The 21557-nt window shown below is 36.7% G+C and overlaps 1 protein-coding gene across 1 annotated transcript in view; it reads right to left on the reverse strand.

Annotated features, from left to right (window-relative positions):
- Nucleotides 1-21557, reverse strand: part of SOS2 (SOS Ras/Rho guanine nucleotide exchange factor 2) — a 36713-nt gene that overhangs the window by 7742 nt on the left and 7414 nt on the right. The window contains exons 4-18 of the mRNA XM_007427669.4: nt 20814-20978; nt 20464-20667; nt 19520-19663; nt 17848-17958; nt 15973-16071; nt 13986-14113; nt 13079-13734; nt 12871-12952; nt 11290-11412; nt 6722-6825; nt 5042-5258; nt 3725-3844; nt 3142-3304; nt 2391-2508; nt 1051-1223 (exon numbers count right to left, since the gene is read on the reverse strand). Of these exons, the coding sequence (XP_007427731.2) occupies nt 1051-1223; nt 2391-2508; nt 3142-3304; nt 3725-3844; nt 5042-5258; nt 6722-6825; nt 11290-11412; nt 12871-12952; nt 13079-13734; nt 13986-14113; nt 15973-16071; nt 17848-17958; nt 19520-19663; nt 20464-20667; nt 20814-20978 (2607 nt within the window). The remainder of the gene's footprint in view (nt 1-1050; nt 1224-2390; nt 2509-3141; nt 3305-3724; nt 3845-5041; nt 5259-6721; nt 6826-11289; nt 11413-12870; nt 12953-13078; nt 13735-13985; nt 14114-15972; nt 16072-17847; nt 17959-19519; nt 19664-20463; nt 20668-20813; nt 20979-21557) is intronic.

Consider the following 21557-nt stretch of genomic DNA (forward strand, 5'->3'; position numbering starts at 1 on the left):
TTTCCAGGCTCTCAGTCAGTTTACGTTGTATCATATTTTTCTTCCTTGGATATTATTAGCAATGTTGGGATTATTTATGGACTGGCACTGTATGCATACATGGTATATGTGAAATGGACAAATGGCTCTACTTCCATACATTTTAAACTGAAAGCAAACATGCTTTCCAGGATATGAATGGCTGCTTCAATTTAATGGTGGCCACAGTGCAATACTCCCATTTAACTTTACAAGTTGATACTTTCTTCAAGGAAATCTAAGAACCTGGACACTGTGAGTGATTTACTGCTAAATCTGATCCTCTCCATCATAGAAAATACTGATATATAATCACATAATTGGAAGGGATCTACTACGATTCTCTGCTTGGACCCTCTGAAAGATTGCTCTTCAGCCTCCATTTGAAGACTTCTAACAAATAGAACCCACACTTTATGTGGCAGCCTATTCCACTGGCTTGTAGTATATACCATCAGGAACATCCTTCTGATGTCTAGCCTGAACCTGCCTCCTCATACTTTTAACCCATTGGTTTTCGTGCTGCCTTTTAGACATTAGAAAATATGTCTACTCTTGCTCCTGTGTGACAACCCTTCAGATATTTTGAAGGGGCTATCATATCTCATAGAATCATAGGGTTGGAAGGGACCTTTGAGGTCTTCTAGTCCTCACAATAGTTACACAATATCATTACACAAATATCTCTACACAATTTATTTTCTGTAGGCTAAACATATCCAGATAATTTAACAGTTTCTCACAAAACCTGGTTTCCAGACCCCTCTGGTAGCCCTCCCCTGGATTTGCTCAGGTTGGTTGCTGTCCTTTATGAGGTGCGGTACTCAGAACTAAAGTGTGACCTGGGCAGAACAGAGTGGAATGATTTCCTGTGATCTGGCCACTGTATCCTCATTAGTGCACCCCAGGATAGCATTTGTCTTTTTTAGCAGCTGCATTACACTGATGGCCTAGTCTCAGCAAAGCACCAAAACACTATTTGTCATCTTATAAAATGCAGAGGGAGCTCTCTCCGCAGTGCTGTCCAATTACCCGAATGTCTGGCTCAACGCGTAAACAGTAAGGCTGGTTCTGATACTGTTGGATTTCTCCTGTGATTTCAGCCACCTTCCTTCTTTTACTGAAGTTGATCAGTCCTTTCCCTTGTCTTTTTAGGAAGTCAGGATTCCCTTCTTCTGTCTTTAGAATATTTGTTAAGTATATTCCTAATTAGAGAGAAAGGGCAAAAGGATTTTAGCTTGTTCACATCCATGACTTTTTTTGTTTATGACCATAACAGAGACCCTCCCTTCAGAAAAATTAGCCTTAGATGGACAACTGTGCATGAAGTATTGCATTACCTTTTTGAGCTTCAGAATGTCTAGGAGACAGGAAGCTGACATTTCAAATTATGAACTCACTAGGAAACTTTAGGGGAGTATTCTTTTTTATTCTCTGCATCCAGGTATTAACTCAAGCCTACTTTGCTGTACTATGTAATAAATTATCAAAACCAATCAATTATAAAGAAGGGGCAAGATTCCTCTTAAGTCACATGCAACCCTTATCAAGTAAGAATATAAAATAATACGTTATGAACACATTTTATAGCGCATTTTACAGTGAGACATAGAGGTTGTACCCATGCACCCTACACACTTCCCTAAAGCCTGAGAGAACTTTTGATGCACATCTGAATAGTGAGGGGGAGGAGAAATAAGTGAAAGTCTTGCTGTCCAACTTTGGGTAACAGCAAATGAAAAAACTACTACCTTCTGTTGGACTTAAGAATGACTCAATTTCCTGAGAAAAGGAACTCAGCAGAACCTGAAAGATGACACATTTCTAAACCATTTTTTGACCAATAAGTGACAAGCTTACCATCTTCTTCCTCTGTCAAATGACAAAGAACAATCAAAGCTTTTGTCTTAACAGTTTCAAGCAAGCAAGCAGGGGCCAAAATCATGAAAAAAAAAATTAAGATGAGATTTAAGAGATTCAAAGTCAGAAGGAAAATTTCTCTTCATGGATGTATCTGTTTCTTTAAAGCCAAATTCCAGTAATACGTTATGTTCTTAGATCCCCCCCCACACACACACACGTGGGCTGAAATATGCAAGAAATAGGAAGCATTTGACGGTATTCTAAATAAATTTAGATAACACAGTGCTTATTTGGAGCCATATTCTGAGAGCATTTTAGCAATCATCTCAAATACACTTTATTTTTCATACTAAAATTAATAAGAGAAAGAAAAATATTCAGCAGAAAAGCACTCTCTCAAAAGATACTGCAAAACACCCTAGAAAGAATGTCACAATTTCATTAACCGTTTATAGATTAATAGGAATATAAGAAACAGCCACCGTTTCTGTCTCTGTGGTGTAACTTACCAAAGAAAGGCACACATGGTGGATTGATTGATTTGAGTTTAGCAAGGTATTTTTTAAAGTGATCTTGACTTAATTCTACTGCTTCATCTAAAATTTTCTTTTTTCTTTCTTGCAGTGCCTGATATCAGATAGAAAAAAAAAATCCACATTTTGATATTGCAGGATATGTCTGTGTAATATTCAGTGTTGGCAGAGATTGTGAAATCTTCACAACATCTTTTTGTTCTATATCATTCTTTGATCCCTATTTCTCAGATATTACTGGTCTTTGTTGTCAAAATGCCTTACACAGAATCATCTTGCTGCTATATACTCTTTTTTTTGTTATTAAATATACTTGGTTCTAAAACTAGTTCTAAGGTTGTCGATAAATGGCAATAGTAAAATGTACATAAACAAGTCCATAATATAAAAATAATTCAGTTTGGCAAAAAACAAAGTAAAATGGAACTATGAATTTTGAGCTACAGACTTACTTTATGCTACCACAGATCAGAAACCTTATTTAACCAAAGAAACTCATGATGTTTTATTATATTATATTTTGATGTGATATGATATATGCCTTGCGCTCCTGTACAAAAGGCAGGATACAAATTTAACAAACAAAGTATTATTTTACTTAGTTTTGGAAATAATTCCTACCATGCTATTCACATTTGTACTGAATTGCAGCTGCCATTAATATAAAACAACTGTATTTTAAAATCATTGGTTACACTTTGATTACTGGCCAGCCACCAAGACTTACTTCAAATGTGTGGTCTAGTCTGTACACGGAGACAGAATTCATTGCGCTGACTATCTCAAGAACTCCATTAAAATTATTTAAGTCCTGAAAAACCTGCAAAATTTCTATAATCCTGCTTAACACAGCCACTCGCTCTTCGAAGTTTTCCATTTCTACTATACACCTAATTTAGAAAAAGGAGAAAAAACAGCAGAGAGGTTTGTTGGATGGTATTTTAAAACGATTGTCATATTCTTATTTTGTTACACCCTCAAGTAAAATAAAATGGTACTTTTTAAACCTTTTGTAATGCTCACAATGAAGTGACCAATACTGAGCAAGGAACTTGCTCAAGGCCATCCAGTTTTTCAAGGATGAGCAGAACTCAAGCCCCTAAAAAACCCATGTAATGTTTTAAACATTATATTACTCTGACATAGCATGGTGATGTAAGCCCACTTGTCTTCAGTGTGGTGGACTACAGGTAGTCCTTGACTTACAACCACAATTGGGACTGGAACTTTTGTCGCTAAGTGATGCAGTCATAAAGCAAAATATCAAATGACCAAAATGGCATATTCTTGATATAAGTGAATTTACTCACTTTTCAAACCAAAGTGTAAGATTTGTTGTATGCCGAATCATTTTCAGTAGATTTGGGGAATTAATTTCTTTATCTTCTTTTGTCCACACACTCCCAACAAGTTCTGAAGGCTGGACTGCCCTGATACAGAAAAAACAAGATGATTTTGTGTGTATGTGTATGCGTGTGTGCATGCGTGTGCATGTCTGTGTGCATGCGTGTGCATGTGTGTGTGCATGTCAACACAGTGGGAAGAATATGATATGCAGAAAATTCAGAAGAGTCTCCAGGCATTTGAACTGAGGGAAATTACAATGTAATAATCTGTGTAGCTACTATGGGCTCTTCCCTTTTAACTTGCTAAGCAATTCTCCCCAAAAAGGGAAGTCCAACTAGAAGATCAATCATATAAGATGGGATACAACCATCATTCCAAGTAGCCATCTTTTTTTTTTAAAGACAGTAAAAGTAGCTACCTCATCTATTTGTTTGGTCTTATATCACTTAAAGAAGAAAATAATAAACATGAGTTGGATCCACAGCTTGAACATAAATTACTTTTTACTTTTCTTCTAGAAGTAATAACTTCAAGTGAACAACTTCAATTGTTAAGTGCTCAGTTATAATTATATTTAGTACTGTATTGTACTTTAGGTGAATAAAGCATGTTAAGTACATTGTCTCAGTACTCAGTACCTTTCTTCACATTACTTTGAAGGGAATGGAAAGCAGATACAACTTCTGAAGTACTGGCCTACTGAATCAGTTTTGCATATAAAACTGCCTTAAAATGAATCATATCACTGTTCCATTTAGTCCAGGATTATCTAGCTTAGTCTTCCCCAACCTTGTCATCCAGATGTGATGAACTGAAACTCCCATCAGCCTAATCACACTGGCCAATAAAAGGGATAATGGGAGCTGTAGACAGGACACCTTTTATAAGGTGCTCCAACTGATAGAACTAAGATTTCAGGCAGAGTTTTTTTTCAAAGCTCCTATCTGAAATCCCTTTAACAGAAATTATCAGTGTTTAAACTTGCACACACAAAATTTGTGCTCTACCACCAAAAACTCTACATTATCTAGTTTACTTCAGGACTTACTGCTCATCTCTCAACCAGTATGTTACCTTATCTTATTACTGAAGGAGTACATACTGTAAATATCAAACCAGTCAGCATCGGTATTGCAATCATTATATTGCTCTATACTATACTACAGTCTACTATACTATTCAAATTGAGTTTGTACAATGAATTTGATTAAGAAAGGAGCATTTTGCCATTTGAATTATGTGATGGAAGGAATTGTCAGCCCCACAAAACAGCGGTCTACCTGTAGAGATCAGATTCCAGCAGGGTTAGCTGTCGAGCAATCTCTATGGGATGCAATGTCATGAGGTCAAATGTCTCAAACTGACGGCTGATGTGCCACTCAATTGGAGGTGGTGGGCTCTCAAATGTTATATTATGGCTAATGCCATTTGCATGAGCTTGTTTTTTCCTCCTGATAATTTTTGCAATGGATTCCACCCACTTCTTCATGGATTTGCCTGGAAGACACATCAGACATTGGTACTTCATATAGCAAGTATGAAATAGAACAAACTTCCCTTATTAACAATTAACATAAACTCTGGGAAAACGTTTTACAAGACAAATCTGAGATAGCAAACTGTTTAGCAAATACATTTGTATGCATTTACTAAAATGTAATCTGTGCACTGAAAAATGCAATGTAGAAGGATACATTTGAGGTAAATTACTTGGTTCTTCGCATTTTAAAGTAATGATCATCTGTTTTAATGTGCTGTAGCAGAATATACATGATGTTTTACACCCAGGCCAATAGCATTTAAATTGGGAAAGTAAGGAAGACCTTCAGGGCTAGACTTATAATTTTGCATTGTAGTGGGCAATGAGATATCTAGGGTAATATCCAAACAGAGCAGAAGAAATCAAAACCACTACCACTGAACTTAAATTGTGCACTAAGAAAAAACAGCATTCTGCCAGATGTAGGCTATTAAGAAAGAAATCCCCATGTCTTATTTTGGATAACTAATTCTACATTTTGCACATTTCATTCTGCTTTTTGTCTGTCTTCTCCATCATCAACTGTTGGTTTACTTAACAAAGGACTATAATTTGAAACAGCAAGCAATTAATCTCCCAGCTCTTAAGCAGATGAATTTCTGAGCTAAGTAAAGATGCCAGGGACTTTCTAGACTCAAAGTACATAATTTCTTATTTTATAAAACATTCTCCTCCCCCCATGGAAATCTTGTTCAGCAATACTATTGGCTTTTTTTCCCAGGAAAATTATGACAGAAAATTAAAGAAAAGAGGAATTCTATATCCCAAACTGCATCCAATGGCCCTGGACATGCTAGAAATAATAGTGAATACTGGAACTGGAGGTACTGCATGACTGCAGTTGTTCTCTGAACTAAACATGCCAATGCCTTTTTGATTATGCTGATGGAAACAACTTTAAATATAGACTATAAGCAAAACTCATTCAAACAGCTAAATCTTTAGGCAGACATTCACCTGTTAGAGCTGCTCTACTACAAGATTAGATCTTCCACATAAAAAATGGCATGTGTGATTTTACATTTATCTGTCTAAATGGAAACATGAATGACAGGCATGGTTCTTCTCATTTCATGTGATAATGGACACAGGTTTCCTAGAAAAGCATGAAACTAGGATAAGAAGCGTTATCTGTACTCTAATTTTATATGGAAGAAGCAAGGCACAAATGCAGAAGCATTCAGGACACAGTTACGTAATGTAATGCTTTTTTCTTTTGTAAACAGAAACGGATTAGAAAGGAAACTGATATAATAAAATTGTCTCATAATAACCAGAAATACCATTGTCTTCCATGAATAAGTGCAGACCAAAGGAACACTTGGGATTTGTAAAAAGCTAAAGATGAGAATTTAGGAAGTAACCTAGAAATAAGGCTGATGTTCACATTTAAAGAAAATTACCAACTAAAATTATATACCTCTTACAGTGGAAATAAATGTCTCCAGTCTATCGAGTAACTCCTGATCTCTTTCAAAGTCATAAAAATGATGTTCCACCCAGTGTCGAAACACATTCAGTACCCTTAAGGGAAAAAAGAGAGAGAAGAGAAAAAATGCCACTATTTTTAATTTTCCCCAACCGAGGCTGAGGTAGATTGATTCACCAACTGATGATAAAACAGCTATACTGGAGCGAGATGGCATCTGAAATGAACTTGTGAATGAAAAAAAAAAGTTTCTTCAGTTGAAAAAAAAGGACTGTGCTTACTATGACTAACAAATCATAAATTCAGTTGGAACTATAAAGATACAACATCTGCAAATTTCCCAGAATAAATCCTTTCCGAGACACATTTAAGCATAGGCATAACTTAAGGCCGCCACCAGATCTTTCACAAAATAAATGAAAATAATACCATTGTGGGGTATACTATTTGTGGTAAAGTTCTTTTCTCCCCTACTATGTCTTCATGAATGTTCTAGTATCATGAGATGACAGATACTTTCTAGATAATTTAACCTTAGAGATTTTACAGCTTCCTTCAAAGCTGCGCTCCTGATATACAAATAATATATATTTTCAACTTGGATGATTTATATTTTATCACTGGAAATAATGCTTTCCTTGGGGTATCCTGTTGTTGCGACAGTCATTTATAATGTCAATCTACTGAATGCAGGATAACATGGCTTGCATTTTTACCTGCAAAAAAATGTAACTACTATTCTTGTATTTCAGAAGAATAGACTAATATCATTTAATTTCATTTTCTTTTTTTCACATTTATGTTATTTTTTATTATTTAATATGTGTATATCTGGTGCAAATATATACATATAAGATTGTTGTTTAGTCGTTAAGTCGTGTCCGACTCTTCGTGACCCCATGAACCATATTGCGCCAGGCCTTCCTGTCCTTCACTGCCTCCCTGAGTTTGCTCAGTTTCATGCTCATTGCTTCAGTGATGCTATCTAACCATCTCATCCTCTGCCGTCCTCTTCTCCTTTTGCCTTCAATCTTTCCCAGCATCAGGGTCTTCTCCAAAGAGATCTCTCTTCGCATTAGGTGGCCAAAATATCTGAGCTTGAGCTTCATTATCGATCCTTCCAATGAGCAATCAGGGTTGATTTCCTTTAAGATTGACTGGTTTGACCTCCTAGCAGTCCAGGGAACTCTTAAGAGTCTTCTCCAGCACCACAGTTCAAAGGCATCAATTCTTCGGCGCTCGGCCTTTTTTATGGTCCAGCTCTCACAGCCATACATTACTACTGGAAAAACCATAGCTTTGACTATGCGGATCTTTGTCGGCAAGGTGACGTCTCTGCTTTTTAATATGCTATCTAGGCTTGCCATAGCTTTCCTCCCAAGGAGCAAGCGTCTTTTAATTTCATGGCTGCAGTCTCCGTCTGCGGTGATCTTGGAGCCCAAATAAATGAAGTCTGTTACTGCTTCCATTTCTACCCCTTCTATCTGCCAGGAATTGATGGGTCCAGATGCCATGATCTTAGTTTTTTTAATGTTGAGTTTCAAGCCAGCTTTTGCACTCTCCTCTTTCACCCTCATCAAGAGGCTCTTTAGTTCTTCTTCACTTTCTGCCATTAGGGTGGTATCGTCTGCATATCTGAGGTTGTTGATGATTCTCCCTGCAATCTTAATTCCGGCTTGTGATTCTTCCAGCCTGGCATTTCTCATGATGTACTCTGCATATAGGTTAAATAAGCAGGGTGACAGTATACAGCCTTGTCGTACACCTTTCCCTATTTTGAACCAATCGGTTGTTCCATGACCGGTTCTAACTGTTGCTTCTTGGCCCGCATACAGATTTCTCAGGAGACAGGTAAGGTGGTCTGGTATTCCCATCTCTTTAAGAATTTGCCACAGTTTGTTGTGATCCACACAATCAAAGGCTTTTGCATAGTCAATGAAGCAGAAGTAGATATTTTTCTGGAACTCTCGTGCTTTCTCCATGATCCAGCGAATGTTGGCGATTTGATCTCTAGTTCCTCTGCCTCTTCGAAACCCAGCTTGTACATCCGGTAGTTCTCGGTTCATATATTGCTGAAGCCTAGCTTGTAGGATTTTGAGCATAACCTTGCTAGCATGTGAAATGAGTGCAATTGTGCGATAGTTTGAGCATTCTTTGGCGTTGCCCTTCTTTGGAATTGGAACGTAAACTGACCTTTTCCAATCCCGTGGCCACTGTTGCGTTTTCCAAACTTGCTGGCATATTGAGTGCAGCACTTTAACACCATCATCTTTTAGTATTTTAAATAACTCAGCTGGAATCCTGTCATCTCCACTAGCTTTGTTGTTAGCAATGCTTCCTAAGGCCCACTTGACTTCACTCTCTAGGATGTCTGGCTCAAGGTCAGTGATCACACCAGCGTGGACATCAGGGACATTAAGATCTTTCTTGTATAGTTCTTCTGTGTATTCTTGCCACCTCTTCTTAATCTCTTCTGCTTCTGTTAGGTCCCTGCCTTTTTTGTCCTTTATCATGCCCATCTTTGCACTAAACGTTCCTTTCATATCTCCAATTTTCTTGAAGAGATCTCTAGTCTTCCCCATTCTATTGTTTTCCTCAATTTCTTTGCATTGTTCATTTAAGAAGGCCTTCTTATCTCTCCTTGCTATTCTCTGGAAATCTGCATTCAGTTGCTTATATCTTTCCCTTTCACCCTTGCTTTTCGCATTCCTTCTTTCCACAGCTATTTGTAAAGCCTCATCAGACAGCCATTTTGCTTTCTTGCATTTCTTTTTCTTTGGGATGGTTTTAGTTGCTGCCTCCTGTACAATGTTACGGACCTCCGTCCATAGTTCTTCAGGCACTCTGTCTACCAAATCTAATCCTCTAAATCTATTCATCACCTTCACTGTGTACTCACAAGGAATATGATCTAAGTCATACCTGAGTGGTCTAGTGGTTTTCCCTACATTCTTCAATTTAAGCCTAAATTTTGCAGTAAGAAGCTCATGATCTGAGCCACAGTCAGCTCCTGGTCTTGTTTTTGCTGTCTGTATAGAGCTTCTCCATCTTTGGCTGCAAACTATATAATCAATCTGGTTTCGGTATTGACCATCTGGTGATGTCCATGTGTAGAGTCGTCTCTTGTGTTGTTGGAAAAGAGTGTTTGCTATGACTAGCTTGTTCTCTTGACAGAACTCTATTAGCCTTTGCCCTGCTTCATTTTGTACTCCAAGGCCAAATTTGCCTGTTATTCCGATTACTCCTTGACTTCCTACTTTAGCATTCCAATCCCCTATGATGAAAAGGACATCTTTTTGGTGCTAGTTCTAGAAGGTGTTGTAGGTCTTCATAGAAGCGGTCAACTTCAGCTTCTTCAGCATCAGTGGTTGGGGCATAGACTTGGATGACTGTGATATTGAATGGTTTGCCTTGGATACGCACTGAGATCATTCTGTCGTTTTTGAGGTTGTACCCCATTACTGCCTTTCCCACTCTCTTATTGACTATGAGTGCAACTCCATTTCTTCTAAGGGTTTCTTGCCCACAGTAGTAGATATAATGGTCACCCGAATTAAATTCACCCATTCCCGTCCATTTCAGTTCGCTGATTCCCAAGATGTCGACGTTCAATCTTGTCATCTCATGTTTGACCACATCCAGCTTGCCTTGGTTCATAGATCTTACATTCCAGGTACCTATACAATATTGTTCTTTACAGCATCGGACCTTCTTTTCGCTTCCAGATACATCCACAGCTGAACGTCCTTTCGGCTTTGGCCCAGCCGCTTCACTCTTTCTGGAGCTACTTGGAAATGCCCTCCGCTCTTCCCCAGTAGCATATTGGACACCTTCCGACCTGAGGGGCTCATCTTCCGGCATCATATCTTTTAGCCTTTTAACATTGTCCATGGGGTTTTCTTGGCAAGGATACTGGAGTGGGTTGCCATTTCCTTCTCCAGTGGACCACATTTTGTCAGAACTCTCTGTCATGACCTGTCCGTCTTGGGTGGCCCTGCACGGTATAGCTCATGGCTTCACTGAGTTACGCAAGCCCCTTCGCCACGACAAGGCAGTGATCCATGAAGGGGACATATAAGATAGACATATGCATATATTTTGTGCCTTCAAGTCAGTCTTGACTCCTGGTGACTGCCTGGACAAGTTCCTGCAATTTTCAGAGGAACGTATTTGGAAGTGGTTTACAACTGCCTCCTTCCTAGGGCTGAGAGAAAGTGACTGGCCCAAAGCCATCCAATTGGCTTTGTGCCTAAGGCAGGACTAGAATTCACAGACTCACCATTTCTAGCCTGGTTTCTTAACCACTACACCAAATTGGCTTTCATATATAATCTGAATTCTTTAAATTGTATTCACAAGTTTTATATTTTAATTTGAAGGTTACCAATAAAAATTATGTTTAAAAAAAGCCAGAATACACACTCCGACTGATCTTCTAGATTAGCTTTCAGGGCCTCTCACTCTCATATAAAGTAAGAACTTCTCAAGCAAAGTGATCACCTCAGTGTCCTCCCACCTGATAATACAGTTGGAAACATGAAAGAGATAAAAGTTCAAACCTGAGTTGTACTGGTTGGACATATTCCTTGCGAAACCTTTTAAGATCTGCACTGATTGGCTGTTCTCCTTTCTCTATTGCCAGCCTATCAGCTTCGGTTGGTTCCGGTTCAGGGATTTCAAATCTAATAAATACAAGGAAGTTGGAACATGAATTACAGCAGATGCAGAATACAAAGAAAGGAGAAAGACCTGGAAACACATTCTTGTTCATAATTGGAACAACGGATAAGATTTATCCATTTATTTTTGTTGTATTTATTGAATAAGATTCCCAGTGGTTTATAGTGTTGTAATCAATATAACAAAACAGATATATAAAATACAACTGGTAGAACTATAACTCCCTGGAATCCATCATCTGACATCAAAATCTTAGTCATCAACATCAAAAATTAAGAACTCTAAGAAAAGCTTGGTCTTAACTACCTTTCTGAATATGAAATAACATTCAGGGGATTTAAACCACTGCTATTACTCCACTAAATTCTTTAAACTACTAGAAGATATTGGTATTTATTAATCCAATTCATTTTAATATTTCTATGTTAGCAGCAAGTATAAAATAAGGTATTTGCATCCCTTTTCAAAGAGCTATAGAATTGTCTTCAACAATTATTTTTTCTTGGCTTCCACTTTGTACACCAGCAGCAGGATCATTATTCAGCTGGAATATTCAGCTATTCATACTGGACATGCCACCCTAGGCCACCACTGATTTATATATTTTAACATAGGCATAATCAGCAGTGTAATGTACAAATGGAATGCAGCTGCCAATTACAGAAAATTAATATCTTTGTCACTGGATTGAGCTTGAACATTGGCAATTCAGTCATCTCTCTCACAAAACAGTTTTGTCATAAAACATAACATTACTAGCTTAGATTGTTCCAGTTTCTCTTGACTGATTTTCTAGTCTTTTCTTCATAGTCAGGAAGTTCACAAACCAAACAAATAATCTGAAGGATTCTGAGAAAGCCAAAATTTAGATCACAGGGCAACATTTGTACCTCCTTTTTTCCAATGGATTGTATGCAATGGTCTAATTCTGAATTTTAACTGTCTTTGGAAGCCCATTTTCATTCTTGCACTAATATCAAATTCCAAACTTGTATTCTGCTTCGGCAAGCCACTATGCAAACTGTTGTTCACATTTTTACAACTTATGCTATGTGCTGCTTGTAATATTTGTGCCAGCTGTTCCATCTGGACTTAAATAACTTCTAGTAGTATACCACGAACTACCCAGACATTGGATGCAATACTTTAATTATTTTTTTATAAGAGAAAAAATCTCTCTCCAGTGGTGGTTCTTCATGATGTATTCTATTTTTAACTGAGCCCAAATTGTTTCAGCTTTATATTGCCAAACCACATAAACCTTTCTAAAAGCTTTATATAATTAAGTATGTAATGGACTCTGGAAAACAAGAGGTAGGCAATGCTATTAAAATAGATTGCTTAGAAATGAATGTGTCATCATTTAAATTATCACAATATCTCACCACTATGGCAATTTTATTATTGCTAATATGAGAGCAAAATTCATGACAAAGGGATTGGATAAATTTTTTATTTACCTTTCTGTCAACAAACCCAGGAGTTCTTGCGGCTTACAAAAGGACCGGTATGTGGTAAGGAAAGTACGTACAAAATTAGGATCTAGAAAGGCAAGCACAATCCCAAATTAAGCATTTCATTTCAGGTAATAATGATCCCCTTCCCATAAGTCAATAATACATTATATTACAATATAATGCAATAAGCATTATATTGGAATCCAGATACCTGCATACATGTGATAAGTTAGCCTTTCAATGAGCTTCACCACAGTTCCACCTTTGATGATTGGAATTCCATTCCTGCTCTGAAGACTGTCCTCAAAAACCATGTTCTCCTCAGAGTCTTCCACTGCAAAACGATAGATGCTTGGACTGGGGAGTCGCAGGGGCTGCTCGTTCTCTTCTTGCAACAGTACTGCATCCAACATTCGGTCCAGGGTGCTGCGATACTGGAGGGAAATTAGTGCTGCCATCCAGTTGTTCTTCTCTTCAGCAGACTTGGCAGCAAAGATTAAGCTGTTCTCATCCTTAGGGACCAGCTCAAAAGCATTTTTGTATTCACACGTGTCATCTTTATCAACTATATGGACTTTCCTCATAATGATTTTTTCTTTGAGCCGGTACTCTGCGTTGCTATAGCCTGGAAGTCGTGACTGCCCATGGTTGGCTTTGCAGCCAATCATTAAACCATCAAAGAGAAATACATGACGTTCATGCTTGGCTCCTACTCTTGCCAGTGTGCCTTCCATTATAAATTCATTACAGCACTGACCAATATCTTTGCCTTCCCAACCATCAATGTTTTTCTGGATCTCATTCATTTTTTTTATGGCCAGATGCTTGCTTCTTACTTGGCGGTTGTAGAACCAAGACACCGGCTCCCTAAAAGCATATTTTATCAGATTAAACTTGGCAATTATCAGCTGAAGTCTGTGTAAAAGCAGGTTTGCTTACTTTTTAAAACAAAATGTGTAAAAAGGCCTTAACAGAAGGAAAAGAAAGTGTTAGGGTGCTGACTCACAGCCATAATTCCTTTACCGTAATCTGCCTTTCTCTTCAAATGTCAACATATTTGCTAATGTTCCCAAAGAACTCAACTGCAGCTAGAACAATGCTATGACTAATTTTCTTACCCAGGCCGACGTCTAGGTGAATGTTTATTATAAATACGTTCCATGCTACATTGGAGATTCAGGAGAGCTGTGATGGCTTGTTTTAAACATTCACAGTCTTCTTCATCTTCACTACATTCTTGAAGTTGCTGAAAAGAACAAATGCTTCAATTTTATGGGGAGTTCATTTAGGAGAGAAGAATTTATAGAAATATCTGGACAACAAAAATCCAAATTGTACACAATCTAAGAAAACTTCATGAATAAAACAAGCATTTTTACCAATCCAAGTGAACAAAAATGCAAGTCAAGATGCAAGTCAAGACTGTGTTTATTCCAGGCAAATGCACACACAAATAATTCATCCTGTTGATACTTACAACTTTTAAAAGTTTTTTAAAAGCATTTTTTTAAAAAAAACTAAATGTAATTGAAAAACCAGTCGGAATAAACTACCAGACAGGGTTCAAGTCACTTCTTGCTGAGTTTTCAAGGATGAGCATAAATCAAGAAGCACTATGATGGATATTACAGCAGGACATCTGACAAAAGTCATACAATGACCCTTTCCAATTCTATATTTAAATTTTGAGCAGCAATGATAAAGAGCATTCTTTGAAGTTAAATCATCAAATGTTGGACAGTTCCTCTTGCACACATTACAAGTTCATTTTCAATTACAATACAGAAAGGGAAACAAGCTTTTAAGGTAGTTATAGCAGTGAAAAGTAAGGATGTACAAAATGTTTCACTTCAAAATGTTTTGAGCACAAGAGAAGCTAGTAGGAACATTTTGGGAACATTTCAACCTTGAAAACATTCCAAAATCTTGAAACATGGAAATTTCATGGTCCAAACATTTCAGAACAAAACACTTTGAACACTTTAGCAAAAACAAAAGCTTCTGAGAAATGCTAGATTAAAATTGTAATTATTAAGACCTTGTACATATTTCTCTTATACCTGACTTTAATTCTTTTTATGCACTTTAATAATTTATTCTTATTATATATCAGTATATATCTATTCTATACTGGTTTACTTCTTTCAAACCAGAAAGCAAAAAGTATACGAATTACATGGTAGTAATCCTTCACTCCATCCTGGGGTTTTAAAATTCAATCTCATTGGTGGATTGATACATTCTGAAACAGGAAGAGCAAGATCTCTTATAGTTGTCATAAATATTTTGCATTTAGCATGTTTATGAATCGCCATCTTGCATAATGTATGAAACATCATGTTGGATCACTCAGACAACACCCTCTGCAAAAATTCAAGCAACTAGGAAGCACTAGGTGATTCCTTCAATATTGTCAAGTGGACCATTGTCAAGTGGACCATTGTCAAGTGGACCAATATTGTCAATGGACCATCAGCTGCTTACCCACCCATGGCTGACTGTATCACATGTATTTATACGTAACAATATGCAAGTTGTGAATATGTATATTCTGATTTATGGAAGAATATCTCTTAGCTGTTATATAAAATGGATAATTATTCAGTCTTTGAAGTCTGCACCTGAGTATTAAACCTCTGATTTTTGTGCAAGTTGTATTTTTTTTCCAATGGGGCCTGTGCACAGGACTGTCTAATGTGCTTTCAACACATCTGAATCTGGTGCTTCCCAGATGTGTCAGTCTTTAACTGATTTGGACAATAGATTTGGAAGGCACTAGGTTGGGGAAAGCTCATCTACCAGCTGTGAATAATAACTAATAATGATAACTGGCTAATAAAACATAATTGTCTTTTGAAGTATCTATAACTTGTTCTCAGATATAGTAGATCCACACTTTCTTTTTTAAACCCCAGTATAAGCAGTAGTCAAGGTGGAAAATTATACAAGGCAACAATAATAGTAAATAGTTTACATGTTTAAGTGGCCAAATTTGGTGTATGAAACAGTTGCAACCTTTTTATTTCACCCATAGATTTATTACATTTACATATTCAACTTATATATGGAATTTACTTGAAATTTATTTTAAAGAGCATATCTCACCTGTAGTAATTCAAAATAGTGCAGACAGTGATAGACAGGAACTAACATGAGACGTGGTAGGACATACCGTACTGCTTCTTTAAAGCCATCAGCAATTGACTGAAGGAAAAAAAAGCAAGTCTTGTTTCAATGGTTGTCTTATGAAGAACAGAAGATGAAAGAGACAGAAGACATTCAAAGTTGTACTGTAAGCTGCCCAGAGACTGAGAGAGGATGACATACAAGTTTTGTGAAAAATAAATCTAGAGAGAGACAGACAGATAAATAAATAACATCCTCCCTATAGGCCAGCCTAACAATAGGAACCTTTAGGAAAATTTTATTGCATCTAGTAAGTTGGGAAAGCAAGGCAGGAGGGTTTTACGAACATTTACACAAAGTAATCTTTTCAAACCACAGATTACCCCCCATTTTATTACATCATCAAGTCCCTCCAGAGAGTTTAAGAAATTTTGTATATGATATCATACAAGATTACCAGATTGCCAACCTAATCTGCTAGAAAGCACTACTCATTGTCTGAGGAAAGAACTTAATTTAGTGGCAAATATATACTTTAACTGCAGAAGACTTCAATTCAATCACCATGATCTTAATTAAAGAATCAGGAGGTAGGTGATGGGCAGCAAATTTTTGCCTGTCAGACAATACCACGTTTGATAGAACAAAACAGCCCATTCAAGACCATGATTATTTATTATTTGGCTTTATAAATCATAGGTATTATCTATACCCACAGCCAAAACAGTTAAATGGCAATGTAGGCAAACCTCAACGGAAGGAAGGAAAAAACAGGTTTAGTGTCTTTATTAGGCCAATGAAAGTTAATAATTGCAAGCTTTCAAAATTTCTTAGAACTCTTCATCAGACACAAGAGTTGAAAGCCAGAAAATAAAAGAGTTGGAAAGCTGTATGGCAGACCTTTTGTATCAGGTCTATGCAAATTACAGCAGTGCTTAAAGGTTTGTGAACCCTTTTGAATTTTCAATATTTCTGCATAAATATGACCTAAAACATGGTATGTTCTCCCCACAAGTCCTAAAATTAGATAAAGAAAACCCAATTAAAAAAATGAGTCAAAAACATCACACTTGTTCATTTATTGAGGAAAATGATCCAAAGCTACATATTTATGTGTGGCAAAAGTATGCGAACCTGTAGGATTATCAGTTCATTTGAAGGGGAAATTAGAGTCAGATATTTCAATCAATGGGATGACAATCAGGTGTGAGCGTGGGTGGTCCGGCCTTATTTAAAGTACAGAATTCTGGGTATTCATTATCATATCTGATCTTCACAACACAGGTATGTGGAAATGTGTCATGGCTTGAACAAAGGAGATTTCTGAGGACATCTGAAAAATAGTTGAGGCTAGAAATGGTTACAAAACTATTTCCAAATTCCACTGTCAGGCAGACTCAATTCAAGCAATTCAATGCCATTGTTACCCTTCCCAGGAGTGGTTGACCAACCGAGATCACACCAAGAGCAAGGTAAATACTCTGGGAGGTCTCAAAGAATTCCAGGGTAACGTCTAAGTAACTAAAGACCTCTCTTGCATTGGTAAATGTCAGTGTTCATGAGATCCTCATCAGGAGAACACTGAACAACAATGATGTGCATGGCAGGGTTGCAAGGAGAAAGCCACTACTCTCCAAAAAGAACATTGCTGCCCATCTACGGTTTGGACCCCCCAATATTGCAAATTTACAATTAGTAGCAATACAGGTGAGAAATGCTAAGGGTTGGAATTCAACAATATCTGGATTCTACCATTTAAACCATTCCATCACGACTAAGGGCTGCTGGTATATGAGATAGAGATCTTTTCTGTTTTATTTTTCTATTACAACTTATAAATCTGTACACTTATACCTGGAAGTGTAAAGCCACAGCAGGTTTAGCCATTACATTATTAAAATGTTCATGATATTGTGGTGAAAGGATTTCTTGCGACAAGGTTTCATACGGGTCAAAGGCTTGTTCCTAGTAAAACAGAATAAGCATTCTGAAATAGCATATATGTTATTTAGAGAAACTACCAATTATACAGGAAAATTTGTTTTAATAGTCTACTTTCATATGGTTAATAGAATATCATCTATACAGACTTGGATAATGAAGTGCCATTCAAGGTGGATAATGTCACTAATTTCTAAACAAAGATATATAAGGCACCAAAACATCATCCGATACAGGTAGATCAACATACGGGAAGGATAACTTTATCCAAATATATCTGGACAATACAGAAATGTAAACACATTACACAAATAACTAGAACTCTTTCATCTGTGAATTAATCTAATGGTGATTCCAAATGCCTAGCATACATATCATCAGTTCATCATAACAACATGCTGTAGTTTAGAAATCAAAATGTCCATGCAAGTGACGTATAGCAAGTACAGTTGTACAGTTCAACAGTTCTATTTAGTTCCTGCTTTTCCATCAGCTATGTCTAAATTGGCAAATCATGGTTGGAAAATTCATCAAATTGCAGTTAGAAACAAGCCACTAAATCACTGAAAATTCCAGCTACTGAAAACTAGGAAATGGAGAAACAAATTAATCTGTTAGAGGGAAGAAAGAAGGACAATGCAAGGGCATTTCTAATAATCCAACCATGGTTTAATATGACTCCAAAACTGAGTTACAGCCAAATTTATCAAGATCTGGTGTTCTTAAAGATAATCTTTATGTTTAATTGATCTTAATTAAACCTGGAAATATGTCTTATAGGATATTAACAAGCTTTCCAAAGAACTGCTCTACATTACATGCTTTTAAGAAAAAGACAATTACTTGGTTTTGTAGTTTTTTAACTGTTTTTATGCTTCTTATTTGTGAGCCACCTAGAGTCACTTAGATAGTGAGGTGGCATATAAATTTGATTAATAAATAAATAAATAAATAAATAAATAAATAAATAAATAAATCTACAAAGGCAAACTCAGTATATTTTAATAAATTATAGAAAAGAAGGAAGCTATGACTACATACTGCATGCTCTCTTCTGCAACAAACCAGTACTTCAGAAAAAGAAGAGAGCATGCCATTTCATAAATATATTTTCTGCAACCATATTTTTGTCATCATGTATGACAAGAGGACATTACAGTAACCTACCAATTTTTAAAATGTAACTTTTGACATTCTTTAAATTGCTAATTAGCTGAGAATCCATGACACCTGAATTGGCACCTTTCCAATTTAAGCTATTATATCTTGAACTTTGGCTTCTTAAATTCAGACAAACACTGGAGGAGCTGATAATGTATAAGTAGGCTTCCAAAGAAAGAGGCTTTTTAGGTTTACATACCACGTACATTTTTCAAGCATGTATCCCCAGTTATATATTAAAAAGTTTTACCTAGAAATAAATGCATTATATGCCTTCACTTTAATGGGCTAATTGTATATTTGTAGGTAGAGAGGGAAACACAGCAATCCACCATAGCAGAAGGAATTTATTCTAAAACCCAGCAAGAAATCTGAATTAGTCATGCCCCACTGCATAATAAACAGAACAACATTGCTAACTCACTTCTGCAAGATCTTCAAAACAGCTGCCAACCAGGGGATGAGGACTACTTTCATCAGTCATTTCCACTGTGTCCTCAATTAATCCCAAGAGCTTCACTGTCAATTCATGGATATCTGTGATGTTGCTGAATATCATGTCAATATCCTGAGAAAAAGAAAATCCATTCTGACTATGTCTGTATCTTTTTACACTTTTATTTTAAATGTTCTGCTATTTGATTCAAAATTGGTGCAATAGTTTAAATTAAACCAAGAGATTAAGGAAGACTTTTGTATCATTTTAGACCAGTGTTTCTCAACCTTAGCAACATTAAGATGTTTGGACTAACTCCCATAATTCCCCAGCCAGCATGCTGGAAATTCTGGAAGCTGACGTCCAGGCATCTTAAAGTTGCCAAGGCTGCGAAACACTGTTTTAGACTGGCGAATTATCTTATTCAGCCTCTTTTTTCCACACAAACTTCTGATCTGTTATAAAATGCTTGCCTCATATACTGTTCTTTAAAAAAAAGTTTATGGAAAAAGTGACATTTTACACAAGTCCTGCCCTTTTGAACAGTGCATTCACAGAGTTGAACTTCTCCACGTATTGTGCTCCAAAGTCTCAAAATATCTTTAAAAGACTTGCAATTGTAACAGTATATGGCAAAGCTTCAATTGCAATTTTTATGCATTGTTTGGGATTTATTTTAACTGTTGCATCAAAATGAGATGAATCACTTTGATTCCTTGGAGAAATAATTTGTTTCCATTTTTTAAAAATAGCACTTTTTTAGAAGAGAAACTAGAAAACTAGCATGTAATGAAGTACATTTCCAGCTTACCTGTCTATTTCTTATTAAAATAAGATTTCAAGGGGGGGAGGAGTTTTCACCATTATTAGTTTTAATTCAAAGCACACATTTTATCACAAGAAAGTGTCAGCGTGGCAAAAGACTGACTTACATTGGGCATGAACAGCTTTTTGTTAGATAGAAAAGCTTCTCGAAATACTTTTATGATCAAATTCAGCTCCCGCAGATACTGTCTTTCATCTGCAATTTCAGTCCTGACAAGATCATAGTAATTAAGTTCACCAGAAGAAGAAGGTTCTTCTTCACATAAGGAAACCAAACCAATGTCATCCTGATCAAACATATCCATTAACACCTAAATAGAGAAGACATATTTTACACATGATCAAATATTTTGTAATCCAATATGAAGATGAAAGTTATTAAGCAAGAGCAAAAGCCAACAACTATATAATGGAGCTGAAGTGCTTGTATAAATTTGGGATTTACATAGAACCTCACCTTATCAGCACACATGGATACTTTAATGTCCTGCTGGGAAATCTCAAAATGTCGTATGTTGAAAACATAATTTCCAGCCAATTTTAAGATGTCAGCAGAGATGTATTCCAGGACAGCCACAATGTAAAGAGACATGTGATAATCTATCTTATAACCAAGAACCTCCTGAAAGTTAACACAAAAGAACATGTATAAAATCCCATTTATTATGCTTTCATCTGAGCAAAGTCAGATAGCTGGCTATGGCAAGTATACTAACTCTATGTGTAAGGCAACACAACACAATAGACCTCAAACAGATGTCTCTGATTCCCTCCTCAAAACTAACCAAATCCTCTGTAATTTTGGCAGTTTCAAGAGAGATTCTGTGAAAATGATCATCTTTTTTGAGGAGGTGAGGTATTCAAAAATCATACAAGATCATTTGATGACACCTGGGCCCCCTCAAAATGCTACTCTATGATATAAAGGTTGCAGGGGATAAGCATCCTAACTTGCAGCATTAGCAGCCAATGATCCTGCAGAACATGCACCAGCCTGCCAAAAAGGGAAGTATAACCCCAACCTCCATCTACAGGATTCTACTTACTACAGTGAAACTGATGCCGTTTCTCACCATTCTGAATTTCTTTTTACCTGCTTTGTTTTTCCTACTGATGGGCGACTGAGTTTGTTAAGTCACCAAGCAAGAGTGGAGTCCATTTATAAATGCTACAACTAGAAATGATATTTCCTTCTCTAAAT

The sequence above is a fragment of the Python bivittatus genome, unplaced genomic scaffold, assembly GCF_059951505.1.
Source record: "Python bivittatus isolate LINGU-HERP-01145 unplaced genomic scaffold, Pbiv_v1 ctg000580_np1212, whole genome shotgun sequence".
Taxonomy (NCBI): domain Eukaryota; kingdom Metazoa; phylum Chordata; class Lepidosauria; order Squamata; family Pythonidae; genus Python; species Python bivittatus.